Below are 15,730 nucleotides of genomic sequence, written 5' to 3'. Positions count from 1 at the left end.
TTGATTTAAACGTAAGTCATATAATCTTGAGTACAGCTCAGAAGACTAGAGTGGCCATCTGAAGTTGCCCTTGGTGGTGACTTTTAGAGATAAGAAATAAGGGTCCCCCTTCAATTAGCCCAAAAGGATGAATAAAGACAGAATACAGTTAGAAGGCAGATTTGGGGACCTTGTAATTCACAGAGTTGCTGCAAGAAGAGACAGAACTTCAAAAGAAAGTTTGGATATTTCAGCATTTTAACTGTCTGTATAGTTTTGTGTCTAGGCGAGTCATATTTCAGTCTCTGCTAACCCGGTGCTCTGTGGCAAGTCCCTCTTAGCTGGGGCAGGGATCGGAGGCCTGCCTCTCTTCTCAAGGCAGGGCCGGTGCTCTACCACAGGAATTCCTAAGCACACAGTCCCTGGGGACATCCAGGAGCAAGTGGGAGCAAGGTCTGGCCCGCCTGTGGCCCTTCCCATCAGCAAGATGGTGGTCCCAGCTCCCAGCCTGGCATTATGTGTTCACACTGCTGAGATGCCTGAGAATCTTTGGCCTGACCATCAAATATCACCCATGGGTATATGTCCAGAAGCTTGGAGTGATCAAACATGCCGTCATGGGTAGGACTTGCCCACCATCTAGGAAAAAACAAAACAGTTCTCTCAGGGAAGAGGATAATAAAGACAGTGAAAGATGCTTTCTGGGTTGAGTCAGAGGTCTCCTAGGACAGCACTGACCTGTTAGCAGAGCTGCCCAGAAACAGAAAATAAGACCCTTGAAAATGTGGGGACTTCAATCAAGCTCCTATTTCTTTATGGAAGACCACAGCCTCAGAAACTTCTTAGCAGGAAGCTTGTAAAAGACCAAAACCAACTTAGCTTGTCCTACAGTCAATCTCTGTGCAACTCAGAGTCAGAGGAATGAGCAGGGAAGACACTCTGAAGGGAAGAAACCCTTGTAGAGCCCTGGGTTCGAGTCTCGGCACTGTGCCACCTCCTGACTGTGATCTTGCACAGGGAACTCTACTCTGTGCCTCAGTTTCCACATCTGGAGAAATGGAATGAAAATTCCTATTTCCCTAGGCTGTGAGGATAGAATGAGAGGGGTCCATGCAAGCCTTCGAAAGCCATGAAGTTCTGTGTGATTGTGAGTTAGGTTAGAGTCAACGTTGGGGGGACAGGAACCCCACTTTGTAAAAGCCTTCTATTGGAAGTCTCAGCTGAGCTGGGCTGTTGAGTCCCTATGTACCTCTGGTGTTGACTGACTGCACAAGACACACTTAATGGCCAGCTCCTGAGAGCAATGAAACATCCCTTGAGACATTACTGGATAAAAACTTGCTGCTTACTGCCCAAGGATGTGAATTCCCCAGTCTTACCATGTGGCTGGTCATTGGCAGGATAAAAAGAGGGTGGCAACCCAGCAGACTTGCCACCCCTAAGGGCAGCAAGAAGGAAAGTCTAATAGAATTTGAGACCACAGGTCAGCATCCCCAAGAGTTTCCACCTGCAGAGAGGGAGGACAGGTGAGCACTCAAAAGTAAGAGGTATGCTGCATCTCTTTCCTGAAGATACAACCCCACGCCCCCCAACCCAGCAATCATTCCCAGCTCCCACCCTGGGCTGACAGCACCTGTGTACTAGACTATTTTCACCAGCAGTTCAAGAGAAAATCCACTGTCACTGCACATTGAAGTTAATTTCTGATTACAAGCACAGGAGAAAGTAAAGTGAAAGACTTGATGAAGAAGCAAGATTAATTTTCTGGCATTCAAAGCATGCAGCTGTATAGCTCATGGATCCAAAATTGGAAAGCAGACATTGGAAAGCAAAGCCAGTGCACTTGGAAGATGATGAACTACCTGGTGGACTTAGGATTTGGGGTTAGAAAAAGCCTTTCAATGGAGCATGCCCAGCACATTTTTAGGCATTTGGTCCATACATGCAGCCTGGCAGCCAAAACAGCGGCCGGCTGGTCCTTGTCTTCTAGCTCCGTCTGCTTCTGTAGCGGTGAAAGAATAAGCCCGTTCTTAAACTAGACCAAATCCAGATGTGGGAACTACACTTGTCTCACTCTTGGCAAACCTTGTGTTCTCTGTTTCTGAAGTCAGCACCTAACCAGAATAAGTGCACAACAGAGACGTGCTCACTGAATTGAAAAAGATCATTAAAAAGGAAGCAGCAGAAACTGCTGACTGTGACAGCTCAGGACTTAGCCTGATAAGAAAAAGTGTCATCTGGTAAGTTGGGTGATATTGTCTCTCTTTTTTCTCAGTTCTTTTTTCCCCCTGAAAATTAGCATTTTCTGTATTCATTTAATCATTTTACAAGAAATCAAGTAATATAAAGTATGTTTTAATATCCTCAACTAATAAAGTGATTTTAGCTCTTTTAAAGGGTCCTAAAAATATAAGTATTACATAAATTTCAATTTTTCTTAAAATTCCCCCTGACATGGTTCCTAGACTTCCAAACACTTTTCATTTCATCCTTCTGCAGCTCTGTGTGGAGCTGAGCAGAAAGATTTAATAGTTCCTCTCAAACTAACCAGCCTCACCGCACCCTCTGCTCACCTGTGCTCAACATCCCTGTCTGAGACCCTGACCACTAACTACCCTACGAGCTGCCGGAGGGCACAGAATGAGTCTTGTAAACTGCCATAGCCTTAGCACCTAGAGGTGCCTGGCGCTGAACAGGTGCTCAATAAATGTTAGCTGAAGAAAGGACTGAATGAACACTCCAAAGGCTGGGGCCAGAGGGGCCAGGTAGAGTCGTGGGGGCAGGACACAGACCACCTTTAAGGGATCTGGGTTCTCAGCAAAGGACAGACCCAATTTGGCCCTTTAACCGGGGTCTGTGGGACCACATCCTATAAAGCACAATCCCAGGAAGAACAGAATTTCAAAGCAGAACCCAGCCCCCCTCCTTCACCCTGCACCTTGATGCAAAAACCAACTCCCCTATGCCCAGTGGATGTTGATTCTGGGCCAAGACTGGGGCTGGGGCTAGACCACAGGATACCTGAGGATCTGTCTCTATTCCAGAGTTAGGTGGTCCCTCAAGGATCTTGATTGAGGGGAGCAAGGACTTGGGCAGAGGGGTGGGTAGGCCAGAGAGTGAGGCTGGAGTCCCCCTCCCCCTGGGGAAGGGCCAACCAGAGGTCACTGGGTTGGGAGGTGGCCACGCCCCTCCTGGCCAGGGGCCCTGCCCCTCACCAGCCTCTACTTCTGCATGTCACACTGCAGCAGCAGCACAATAGACGGGTCACTCTTGGCCGCCTCCTTGAACTCCTCCAGTGTAATCTGGTCGTCCTTATCCTGGTCCATCTTCTTGAAGATCTTGTCCACACGCTGCTGGGGCGTGAGCCCATCCTGGTTCATGCGCATCATGATCACGGTGCCCACCATCTTGTAGATAGCCTGGTGGGGCAAGGAGGGAGGTGTGAACACTCACAATGGGAAGGGAGGGTTGGGGGTGAACGAAAGGGCCTGGGGGTGGGCGTGGAGAACACTGGGAGATGTGAGGATACTGGAAATGGTCATTGAGACTGGAGGTTTAATGAGCATCTCACACCAAACATGTCTACTACCCAACTCTTCACCTCCAACCTGCTCGGGCCCCAGCATGCCCTGTCTCAGTGAACAGCAAATTCATTCTTCTAGATGTTCAGACCAAAAACCTTGATGCCATTCTCGACTCTCCTTTTCTCACACCCATATCCAATGTCTCAGCAAATCTTGTCAGCCTTAATTTTGTAATAGGTCCAATAACCAGCCACTGCCTGCTACCTCCATTGCTCCATGGTTGTTGCCTCCATCCCCTCCTGACCGGCCTACAGTGGAAGTCTCCAAACTGGTCTCCCTACTTCTGCTGCCCTCCCACCCCCTAGTCCACACAGAGAATGGAGAGAGCCCTTAAGGGCCTCCCATCTCACTCAGAAGAAAGTCAAGTCTCTACCCCAGACTATGATGCTAAGAGATGGACTCCTGGCTACCTATCTGACCCCCTTCCTACCACTCTCCCCTTGCTGACTTCTCTCCCACCACCCTGGCCTCCTGGCCACTCCTTGAACACTGAAAACACAGTCTAACCTCAGGGTCTTTGCATTTATTGTTCACTCTTCCCCCATGCAGACACCTACATGGTTAGCTCCCTCACCTTATCCAGGTCGCTGCCCACCTTTCACCTTACACAAAATTGCTTTTCCTCCATCGCTCTCTCCCCTCACTTTGCTTTACTTACCTTCTTCATAACACTTACTGCCTGACACAGCACAAGTTTTGTTGTCGTTAAATTTTCTCACTAGAAGGAATGTCCCATGAAACCAAGAACTTTGAACAGTGCCTGGCACGTGGCAGGCACTGAGTATACATTTGTTGAAATAATAATGAGTTAAGAACTTAGACTCTGGAGTCAGACTCCTTAGACTGGAATCATGAACCGCCATTTGATTCATCTCCTCATCTGTAAAATGGGATTTCTAACAGTACCTACCCCCTGGAGTTGTTGGGTAAAGCACTATAGCACAAGACCTGTCCCACACTGAGCGCCCAACCAATGCTACCCACTGGATCCTGGGAGGAGGGAGGAGGGGAGTGGTGGGGTGTCCCGAGGTGGCTCCCGAGGCCTGAGTGGAGGGTGGCTGGAGAGGGCGGTGCCAGAGAAGGGCCCCCTCAGCGAAGACAGGTAGCGCGTCACCCCAGCACACCCCGGTCTCTGGGATCCGCCCCAGCGCACCTCGATGATCTCCAGCATCTCGAGGCGCGTGATGCGCCCGTCACCGTCCAGGTCGTACATCTCAAAGGCCCAGTTGAGTTTCTGCTCGAAGGTGCCGCGGGAGGTGACCGAAAGGGCGCAGATGAACTCCCGGAAGTCGATGGTGCCGTCGCCGTTCTTGTCGAAGGTGCGGAAAGCGTGCTGCGCAAACTTGGAGGCGTCGCCGTAGGGGAAGAACTGAGACGGGGACACTGGAGTTGCGGCACTGCAACAGCCTCGCAGAGTGCCTGGCCCCGCCCCCGCCCGCCGGCCCGCCCCCCGGGGTGCCTGGCTCCGCCTACCTTGATGTAGAGCTGCTGGAACTCCTCCAGGTTGAGGATGCCGCTGGGGCAGTCCCTCAGGAAGCCCTTGTACCACTGCTTCAGCTCCTGCTCACTGAACTCGGTGTTTTGAACCAGGTCGTCCAGCACCTCTGGGGCCAGCTTGCTGTTGGTCTTCCCCATGGCAGGGCCTGAGGGGACAGGGAGCTCCCTCAGTTTGGCCCAGGGCAAGGCCCTCACCTCAGCAGCCTTCCCCCAGGTCTCTGTAGGACAAGGCTCCCTTTCTCCACCACAGCGCCCTCCCATAATAAACTCCCCATCCCCATAGTCAGGACCCCTCCTTCCATAGCAGGGTGGGTCCCCCTCCTCTCACCACCACCCAGGACAACCCCCAACTCCTACAGCTGGGCTGTGTCCTTTCACCACACCTCTTCCCATAGGAGCTCCTACCTCCCCCCCCACCCCTTCCCCTACACACAACTGGGCTGGGGGCTTCCCCTCATTACAGGGCCTCCTCTGTCTACAGAAGGCCCCGCCCCTCTCCTCACAGCAGGGTTCCTCCCCTGGAAACCAGGATCTCTAGCCTTCCAGGTCTCAGCACTCTTCCTTCTCACTGACCAGTCTGCATGCTACAATCTTCATCCTCTCCTCTCCTCTTTACACCTTCCATAGCTCCCTACACCCGTTGAAGAGAGTCTTAATCCTCCCCTTGCTATTCAGAGCTTTCCGCACTCAGCCCCTACCCACCTCTGCAGGTTCCTCTCCTGCCAGGCAGGTTCCTCACATGCTCCCCCTGCATGTCTCCCAAGTTCTTCCTCAAGGCCTTCCAGGCCACTCCAGCAAGAAACTTCTCTCCCTCCTTCCTCTGTACAAATAGAAGTCCTAGCTGGTAGCACTGATGACGCTGATTGCCTTCTCCTTTTCATTCGTTCATTCATTCCCTGAGCATTTTTTTTTTTGCGGTACGCGGACCTCTCACTGTTGTGGCCTCTCCCTTTGCGGAGCACAGGCTCCAGACGCGCAAGCTCAGCGGCCATGGCTCACGGGCCTAGCCGCTCGGCGGCATGTGGGATCTTCCCGGACCGGGGCACGAATCCGTGTCCCCTGCCTTGGCAGGCAGACTCTCAACCACTGCGCCATCAGGGAAGCCCAATTCCCTGAGCATTTATTGAGGTTGACTGTGTGCTAGGCCCTGTGCCAGTGATGGGGATAAAGTCGACATGAGCCAACCTTCACTAACTCATAATTGGGTCAAAGAGGTAGACAGCTGACTGTAAAGGGCCTTCAATCCATGCCAAGGAGTTTGGCCTTTACCCGTGGGGGACAGAAGCTCCTGGGGTTTTAAAGCAAGTGTTAAGAGGACCACATTCGTTCCACAAACACTTATAGATTGCTTACGACATGGTGCTGGGGACCCAGAGAGAAGGAATGTGTTTTAGGATTTTTCCTTTGGCTACAGTGTGCAAGATGACCTGGGTGCGGGAAGGAGGGAGAGCAGAGAGGTCCTGCTGCAGAGTTCAGGTGAGAGACAATGACACTAGGGTAGGGGTGGTGGAGGGATGTGGATGGACTGAGAGATGTTAGGAGGGGGCCTTAGCAGGACTTGGGGACTGACTGGATGCGGGGGTGAGAGGGACAGAGGAATTGCGGCCAATGCTCAAATCTGGGGCTGAATAGATAGAGGTGGTGTTGCTGAGAAACAGGTTTGGGGAGAATGAAGAGTCAGTCCCCAGTGCGAACATGAGCCCCTCAAGTAGCCTGTGCCCAAGGCATTTTTTGCAGAGGGAGGTACAGGCCCTCCCATGAAGCCTGGCTAGAGTGAGGCCCCCACCAGACCCAGAAGGCTGAGTGGACATTCAGGAATGTCCCACTAGAGCCCCAGTTTCCCAGGACATGGCCTGGGAGGTGAATTTGACCTGCCTGGAGTCTCTTTGGAGGGGTGCCAGACTCCAACTGCAGGGTAGCTTGTCATGAAGACACTCCGGAAAAGGAAGCCCTCAGGCTGGCAGAAGGAATTCTACTTCCACAGCCCAGTGCCTGCCAGTGTGGCTTCTAATCCTTACTGCTGGGAGTGCCCTAGGTAACTAGATCTGAGATGGGTCATGTCCATGCCCCTTCCCTTGCTATGTGACCTCAGTGAGTTACAGGATAGCTCTGGGCCTCAGATTCCTCTACTGGGCCATGAGGCAGATCAAGGAGCAGTAGGGGTAGCAACATCCTCTCCCACTTACCAACCCCAGAGAATGAGGACTCCTATATGCTCCCAGAAGAAGGCGGGGAGGTGGAGGTGTGACATCTTCAGGAACCTAGAACTGTGGGGTCCAAAACGGCTGCCCTGGGGCCAGAGTCAAGGGTACATGTGGAACACGCATGGGCAGGAGGAGGCAGGCTCCATCCTCAGCTGCCCCCTCCTCCAGCCCAAAGCACACTGAGGGCTCGGGGTATAGTCAAGAAAGCTCAAGAACCCAGGGGTGGAAGCACCTGACGGGGAAGGCAGAGCCTCTCCCTCTGCTCCTGTGGGATGTGCCTGAGTGTCTGCGTAAAGGGCTGGGAGTGGGTGGGAGCACATCAGCGTATGAGACTGCAAATCTGCCAGAGTGCACACGTGTGTGTGTGTGTGCGCGTGTGTGTGTGTGAGATGGCATCTGTGTGACTCTCACTTCCTGCCCCTTTTCTCCGCCTTCCCTGCGCTGCCTTCCTACCATTTTCTGTCTCCTGGGGCCATACCTGTTCTCAGTGCCCATTTGATCCCAGGCCCACCAAGGACTATGACTCCTCCTTCATCTCTCTTCATTCCTTCTAGTGCTCTTAGGTCAGCAGGCCAAAGCTGGTGATGCCCTTTAAGATCATCCCCTCATTTTAGTGAAAACTGGAACCCAGAGAGAGGAGAAAACTGGCTGAGTTACACCCAGGCTGAATCCATGCCACCTGCCTGGACCACCCTCTCCAGATCATGGCTACTCTTGTCTAGTACAGACTCCTACCTGCCTTCCAGGAAAACCATAGCTCTGATCTCCCCCTTGGCCTCAGTGGGACCATCTTGGTGGCTCCAGGCCACAGTATCTGATACCCAAGAAATACCGACCCTTTGGGGTGGCGCACCAGCGCCTCTGACTCAGCACGTCTACAACCAGACTCACCCTCAACCCGTGATGGTCCTTCTCTCTCCATTGCCCTTCCTTCCTTCCCTCCCTCATCCCAGTGGGGAAATGTGATCATAGTTACCCTTAGTTTCCCCTCTCCCTTTTCCCTAGGTTCAACTTGCTACCAAGTCCTATTGTTACTTCTTTTGAAATGTTCCTGGAACCTTCACCATGTCCTCTCTCCCCACATAGTCAGGGCCAGGGGCACAGCCAAGGGGGCTGAAACCCAGCTGGGGCACTGCTTGCCAAGCCATCCTGTGGGCTCAACTGCCTCGGAGGGGGTGCGTTTCCTTCTCATTCCTCTGTTCCACGAGAATGTCTTTTCTAGTTTTGCCCAGAAGTACAATATAGACTAGGGGTGGCCATGCCCAGGGGCTCCTGAAACTCCAGAATCCGCTAGAATCTGGTGTCAAGGTGTGTCCACCTGTCTTGCCTCACCTCCCACTGCTCCCCTCACAATTGCATACTTTCAAGTTAGTCTTCTCACAGCCAGAACCCACTTCAACTATTGCTTAGCTGTTTCCATCTTCCTTAATATCCTCTCTTCTCTTCGGGGTGGATGCAGCTATAATCAGCCTTCAGGCCTGACTGAAGCCCACTTCCTTATGATCAGCCTCTCCCAGCCTGGAGAGTTGACAGTCAGCAGCGTGAACTTGGCATTCTGGGCATGAGGAGAACCTGTGAGCCCATGGAGTTGAGCCCCACAGGTGCGTAGACTTCAGAGCTCTCTGACCCTCACCTGCTGCTCTAGAATTCCACAATGGAGCCTGACTTGGGAGAGATTTTTGCGTTACACTCTTGTCTGAGCCAGAAAAAGTTCTCCAGGACTTTTGCTCCATGGCAAAGAGCTTATTCCCTCCCGATATAACCCAGTCTGTTTGGGAGCAGCTTGGACAGTGAGGAAAGTACTTCTCCCCTTGTTCCTACTTGCCCTCTTGTAGCTGCCCCACACAGGTTGCCACTCTGCCCTCTGTGGCAACACAGAACTGCTCTGCAGAGACCTAAAGGCCACATCTGGAACACTGAGATGTTCGGTGAATGTCCCTTTGTGGATTATATCAAAGGGCAGAACCCCCTTCTTTCTCCTTGGAATGGCGTCAGGCTGTTTTGTTTATCTGTGTTCTCCTGCCATTGCTCCCACTTAGAGACAATGGAACCCAGACCCTAGGAAAGGAAGAGTTCACCCAAAGTCAAGTAGAACCCATCAGCAGAAAGGCGAAGGCCAGAACCCACTGGGGGCATGTTCTGTTGGAGCTGTGGCCTGGCTGCATGTGGGCAGGCTCCTCTTGAGAGCTGCCCTCCAGCTGTGAAGGAGCTGGCACTGCCCCATACACAAAGCCGCTGCCCTTCTGGGCTCAGAGGCTTGTTTCAGAGCGCAGGACCCAGGGTTGTGGGCTCCAAATGCGGAGATGGCAGGGAGGGTGGGAGGGGCTGAGGGAGGCAATAATCCCACACCCTCACCCAGCTTCAGAGGAGCTGGTGCTGAGACTGTTGCCATGGTGACAACAGCTCCCTGGTCAGGAGATTTTTCTCTTTCCTCTCCTCCCTTTGCTCTTCTCCAAGCAGTGGCCATGGCAGCAAAAGCCAGGTCTTCTCCCTCTCCTTATTAGTGAGACACAGGGAATGATAAACAAAAGGTGGGCCCTGTTGAGCACCTCCACCTTGGAGCTGCCCATGCCATGCGGGCTGATGGTCTAGGAGGGACTCCGAACTGCTGAGGAGGAGCCTGGGCCTGGCGAGTATGTGGGAAGGGGTTGGCCTGTACCCAGGCCTGGGTAAGAAGCAATGTCCTTTTGGTGACGACTAAAGCCTCCTCTCTGAAATGTCCTAATGGTTCAGGGTAAGAGAGAAAGGGTCCTGTTCTCTCATAATCAACCACAGAACCAGAGTGCGTCAGTGTTGGAAGGCTGTCCAATATCATCTTATCAAGTCCACTCTCTGTCCTGCCCACCCTGCCCCTGTTCCCCATCTCACGAAGGATCAGAGAGGGAAGTGACTTGGCCAAAGTCAAACAGCAACTGAGGCAAAGGCAAGATTTGAACCCAGCTCTTCTGCCCTCCAGGTTCAGGCTGCCTTAGGGAAGGAGCAATACAGTCCACACGGATGAGACCCAGGAAGATAGGAGAGAGGGAGTGGCTGGGAGCAAGAAGGCCAGAGAGGGTACGAATTAGAAAGATATTTGAGAGGTGGAATGAGAAAACTTGGTGCTTTGGCCGTGAGAAGTCAGGGGAACGGAGGAGGTTGGGACCTTGGCAGTGGTGACTGACAGGTATGGATGGTCTGCTGGGGAATGGTGTCCCTGATTTATCTTGAAGCCAGGTGAAAGAGGCCAAACATGGGGCCTCTGCCTTGCACTGAGACCATGGGCAGGGGGGCCTGTTGAGAGAGGGTCACAAGGAGGAGAACCGGGTGGTGAGCCTCTTCCCACCCCCAGGTATGCTGTGAGCTCTGTCACCTTGAGGGGTGGAGGTGGGGACAGTCTGAGGGGACAGTGTGAAGTGGGAGTGGGCTCTCTTTGGAGGTGGAGGCTGTCTTTTGGGGCAGGGACATTACGATGTGAAGTGCAGTGAGCTGCCGGTGGGGCCGGGTAGGGTGTGGGTAGGGGCTATCTGTGGAGGTGGGAGGTTGCCATGGGGCTGAGCGGACTACCCACCTGCAAAGGAGGGAGGGTGATGGGTTCCTCTCTAGCACCGGCAACACCACACCCGTGTATGTGTGCGTGTGACTGTGTATTGGGGGCCAGAGCTGTGGTTGCTCGGGGGGTAAGGAGGCAACTCTGCCTCCTTCCCTGGGACTTGTGGGGCGTGGACTGGAGTGGGGGGGTCCCCTGGCCAGGGGCGAGCCCTCCACATGCTGCCGCCTATGCTGGAACCAGGGGTCAGGGAGATGAATCAGAGGGGGCAGGAGACGAGGGAATGGGAATGAAGAGTGGAGGGGGAAGGGACAAGGGCCTCCACCCGGCCCTGCCCACGTTACCTGAGGCCGTTCGCCGGGTCGCTGGATGACTCTGAGCCTCGGCGGGCCGCGGAGACTGAGACTGGCTCGCGGGCCGACGGCCAGGTTCCCCAAGGTCCGCGCCCGAGTCGCCTCCCAGCTCTTGTATCACTATGTGTCTCTCAGAGGCGACACGATTTGCATAAGCCCCGCCTCATCCCGGGCAGATTGGGCGTTGATTGGGTCGGCTGAGGCGGAGTGGCAGGCGGGGTTTCAGGTGGGGACCTGGTGCCCAGTGAGGCCCGGCTGCAGGAGAGCGCTCCGCCCGCCCGCCCTGAGCGTCCCAGAGTAGCGAGGAAAGAGCAGAGAGCTGTACCCCCATCTGTACCCCGTCCTGAGGCTCAGACCCCGAGCCATCGTCTGAGGTTAAAAGTGTCCACAATTGAATTGGATTCGCAAAAACAACCGCATGGTTGCTATGGAAACTTAGAGCCAAAGCTGAGTCTCTAAGCCTTTCCTTCTTGGGCCCCAGCGGGGGTGGGGATGGAAAAGTGGATGAGTCACAAGATGTGTCCCCCCCCACCCCATATCCCACCCAAAATCGGAGGAGGGCAACGAGGAGCTGAGTTGGGGAGGGAAGAGATGAGGTAGTCAGCAGCCCACGCCTTCGCATCATCCCCTCCCCCAACACATCCACTCCCCTCAAGCCATGGCGGGTGGGCGAGGATGGCAAAGTACCCAGCCTCTACCTAGCCCCATGCTAGCCGTGGGCCCCTCACAGCCTCTAATTCCGATCCGTCCCTTCCTTATTTCTCACGGAGTCCCAGAGGCCTCCCGGAATCTCCCCCGGAAGGATCTGCCTACCTCATGAACCCCTCCATTCCCCACCCTCCCGTCTTCCCGTCCCGTAGACGAAGCCTGTCCCCAGCCGCCAGTCTCCGGCCTCTGATGTTGACACAAGCCAGAGGCGGTTTACACTGAGTGGGTCTGGAAGGTTTCAAGGTTTCAGGGCCCTGGGAACACCGCCTCCCCGCACTTGGGGGTCTCCCCAAAGCCGGGCCCGGCAGCCCCAGCTGCAGTGGCAGCTGAGAGCTCCTGACCCAAGGCAATGAGAAGGAATCGTTTTACTCCAAACTGGGGGCGAAAGGGGAGCAGATAGCCTCGGGTTGGGCCACGTGCGGGGGAGGCACTTCTAGCCATCTGACAAAAGTAGGGCGGGGCATCTGGGGATTGGTTGAATCTGAGCCCGGATGTTGAAGAGCTTGGTGGGGGGGGTGGAGGTGGGGCTTCTGCCGATTGAGTGAGTGTTGAGGTGGGCTGCGCAATAGGGGATGCGGACCAGCTTGCCAAGAGGGGAGGCTAGGTTTCTCTGGCTGATCCCAGAAACTTCAGGGCCAGGCTCGCTGGGGAGGAGCCACTGGAGTTCTCTCTTTTTCTTTAGAAATCGTCCCGTTCCCCGTGAAAACTGTTTTGCTGTCCATCCTCCCAGCTTCAGGCTATGTCTTCTCTCTGGGGTCCTAGCAGGATGAGAGCATACCTGGGGCACCAATTAGCAGGCACGTCCCTGGCCCCTTTGTTTGGTGATTTACAAGAGACAGGTGTTTGAAAGTCCTGACTCTGTCACCTTCTGAGCACCTGGCCCTGGGGCCCCAGAGACAGGCAAAAGCTCATCCCTGTTCACAGATACCATAATCTAAGGCGTGAGGAGGTGGGGAGAGGCAGCATGAGATGCTGGAAGTGGTCTCTGGAACTCTAAAATAAAATCCCATCTTTGCCAGTGACCCCACATGTGACCATGGGCAAGACCCTTCTCTCTCTGTGCCTCCCAGTCTGTAAAATGTGGGAGCTGGTACAGGAGGCCCAGGAGAGCAGGGGAAGTTTCAACTAGGAGGGTGAAGAAAGATTGTTTGTCACCCTGGACAGAATTACGTGGGCATGAATCTGACTGCTCCACTACACCTGTGAGCTTCTTAACAATAGGTAACATACAGATAGCTTACTTTGTGCCAAATGCTCTTCTAACACTGTATATGTATTGCCTAATTTATTTCTCATAAGAACTCTTCGAGGCAGGTACTTTTATCACTCCCATTTAACAGACGAGGACATTGAGGCACAGAACAGTTAAGTGACTAGCCCAAGTTCACATAGCTAGTAAAGCTGCAGAGCTTGGATTTGAACCCAAGCAGTCTGGCTCCAGAGCCCAGACTTGTTGCCAGTACACAATACCGCCTCTCTTTAAGATCATTCAAGTCCTCAACGGGAGGGGCCTTGGATTGGAATATTCTTTTCTGATCCCCCAAGGCATTAAAAAGACAAAGCCTAGCAGGATATTTTGGTCCTGCTCTGGCTCTTTAATTCAGGCAGGACCACCCACACGGCTTTGCCCTTGATTCATCCCCCGCCCTGTGACTGTTCCTGAACTGCCAGTCATAACCCATCTTCACCAGCTTATAATACTTGAGACCTTGATCTTGATCCTGCCTCTGCCCTTTAGGTTCGATGTTTAAAGCAAGAGCAACTGACATTGACTGAGTTGCTTCGCTATGTACCAGACACTCTTGTTAGGGGAAACACTGACTGAAACTGCCTGCCCTGGCCAGGCAAAGACAGTAACAATTTGCATGACTTATTTTATGACAGGAGATCCTGGTAAGGAACATGGAACTAATTAGCCACCACCAACCGGAAGAATATGGGAAAGGTTAAAAGGAGAGAGGAGAGGCCAGTCCACATGTCCTACCAACCTCCCAGACTCCTTCTCGCTGGAATCCATCTTGGCTGAGCGGTTGTACGCGCCACCAGAAAGGACCCTGAGTCAGAATGATTGGCCAGAGACAACCTGGAAACTAATCCCATCACCCTAAAACCTGAGACTGTGAGCCACGTGGCAGAGCAGTCCTCCTGGGTTCCCTTACCCTCCTGCTCTCCGCCCGGGCGCCCCTTCCCAATAAAGTCTCTTGCTGTGTCAGCACGTGTGTCTCCTCGGACAGTTCATTTCCGAGTGTGAGACAAGAGCCCACTCTCGGGCCTGGGAAGGGGTCCCCCTTCCCGCAACACCTCTGCCCAGTCCTTTATCTGCATCATCCCAGAAATGACCTCTGCCAGGGGTCATTTCTGTTGAGGCACAGGCGTTACCAATCAGAACAGATGCTGGCCTTAGTGCTAGATCAAGGACTCTGTTCTGCCAAGAGTGAACACTTTAGTTACTGGATCAAGAGGAGCAGGCAGGAGAGAAGCTAGGGACGTAGGGACCCAAGGCTATGGCTATTTACCAATCAATTTGCAGATATTTTGATGTTTTAACAACCAGCTGTACCATTATGTAGGGACTGAATTTCAGTGCTGGTATCATTACTTTATTTCATGACAGTGGATGGCAGCTCAGAGATGTTAGACAACTTGCCCATTGTAACACAGCCCACTAGTGACAGAACTGGGATTCCAACCTAGGTCTGACTCCAGAGCACACAGTCTTAACCACTAACTGTCCTGTGTTCCTGGGAAAGGAGAGTGTCCAGAACAAGAATTGTTGTTTCCACTGTTCTGCGGCTAAAGGCTGAGCCAGAGGAATGAGGTTTAAGTTCTGAAACTTTGTTGTGGCCTCTCTTTTCTCAGGCTTGGCGATACCTACTACGTATGTTGAGGGAGTGGGCTCTGCAGAATAAGGAGGGTGGGGCAGAATGCAAGGAAGAAGGAACAGTGTGTCTGTGTGGGAGACCTCAGAAAGGAGGCACAGATGACACTGAGCCCATCAGGGTTTCAGTGAGGGCAGAAGTTTGCAGGCTGTGGCCCCTTCAATTTGCTTCACAAAAATGCTAGCATTCCTCCCGTTGTTGGTCCCAAACTGTGCCTTTATGATGGATAATGCCTTCCTGGCTCCCTGGGTTTCCTCAGCCTTGGCAAGTACAGCCTGGTGATAGCTGGAATTCACCTTGGTTCTAGATATTTCCTAGTCTTCTTAGCGGCTGGGAGAGAGTAAGATCACCAGCTTTGGGCTCTCTCCCTTTCTCTATTGGCTAAGCAGGATTTTTTTTTTTTTAATTTCCAAAATAGAAATCTTTTTTTTTTTCCTGTTAATGCATAGTGGCTAAAAAAATAATAGAGAGAGTGGAAGTTCCCCATACTCTCTCCCTTGAACATTACCTGCAGGGGACCTTGTGTTTTGGCTGGCCCTGCCCTCACTCACTTTCTGCTGGAGAAGCCCTATAGTGTAGTGGGTTCAATGTATAGACCCTGGGGCCAGGCTGCCTGGGTTTGCATCCCAGCTCTATCACTTTCCAGCTGTATGACCACAGGCAGTTTACTTTATCTCTCTATGTCTCAATTTCCTCATCTGTAAAATAGGGATAGTAATAAGAGTACCTATTTCAAAGTGCTACTCTAAGAATTAAAATGAGTTCATATATGCAAAGCACTTAGAACCGATTTTGCTTTGGGGAATTAGCCCCCATTGTATACAGTCTTGGTGGGACTATCAATCCGGTGTCCTGCCTTCCCATGGGCAAGTGTTGGGCGTGAGACTCAGGTAAGGCTAAATAGTGTCTCTCTCCCTCTCCCAAGCTAACCTGAATCTTGAGTAAGGTGACTCAAAGGTGGTAGATAATTAGCTCTGGTTTATTCCAGAGCACTGCCCTG

At 52.9% G+C, this 15,730-nt stretch overlaps 1 protein-coding gene across 2 annotated transcripts; it reads right to left on the bottom strand.

The window, feature by feature from the left end:
• Positions 1-3,200: 3,200 nt before the first annotated feature.
• HPCAL4 (hippocalcin like 4) lies at positions 3,201-5,198 on the bottom strand. 2 transcript variants are annotated; one of them, XM_033854465.2, is made up of 3 exons: positions 5,037-5,198; positions 4,717-4,932; positions 3,201-3,398 (listed from the first exon to the last, which is right to left on the bottom strand). In XM_033854465.2, exons 1-3 carry the CDS (start codon positions 5,196-5,198, stop codon positions 3,201-3,203), a joined length of 576 nt encoding a protein of 191 aa, XP_033710356.1. The 2 variants fall into 2 exon arrangements, with proteins under 2 accessions (XP_033710356.1, XP_019793282.1); XM_019937723.1 differs by lacking the exon at positions 4,717-4,932.
• Positions 5,199-15,730: the final 10,532 nt, after the last annotated feature.

This window comes from Tursiops truncatus, chromosome 1 (assembly GCF_011762595.2).
Source record: "Tursiops truncatus isolate mTurTru1 chromosome 1, mTurTru1.mat.Y, whole genome shotgun sequence".
In the NCBI taxonomy this organism is placed as follows: Eukaryota; Metazoa; Chordata; class Mammalia; order Artiodactyla; family Delphinidae; genus Tursiops; species Tursiops truncatus.
This window is presented reverse-complemented; position numbering and strand designations above follow the sequence as displayed.

Excerpts from the sequence above, each read along its gene's own strand:
- HPCAL4 (XM_033854465.2), bottom strand. The coding sequence starts at position 5,198 with ATGGGGAAGACCAACAGCAAGCTGGCCCCAGAGGTGCTGGACGACCTG. Across the intron at positions 4,933-5,036 it reads TCCAGCAGCTCTACATCAAG|TTCTTCCCCTACGGCGACGC; the intron begins GTAGGCGGAGCC and ends TCCCCGTCTCAG. Across the intron at positions 3,399-4,716 it reads AGATGCTGGAGATCATCGAG|GCTATCTACAAGATGGTGGG; the intron begins GTGCGCTGGGGC and ends TTGCCCCACCAG.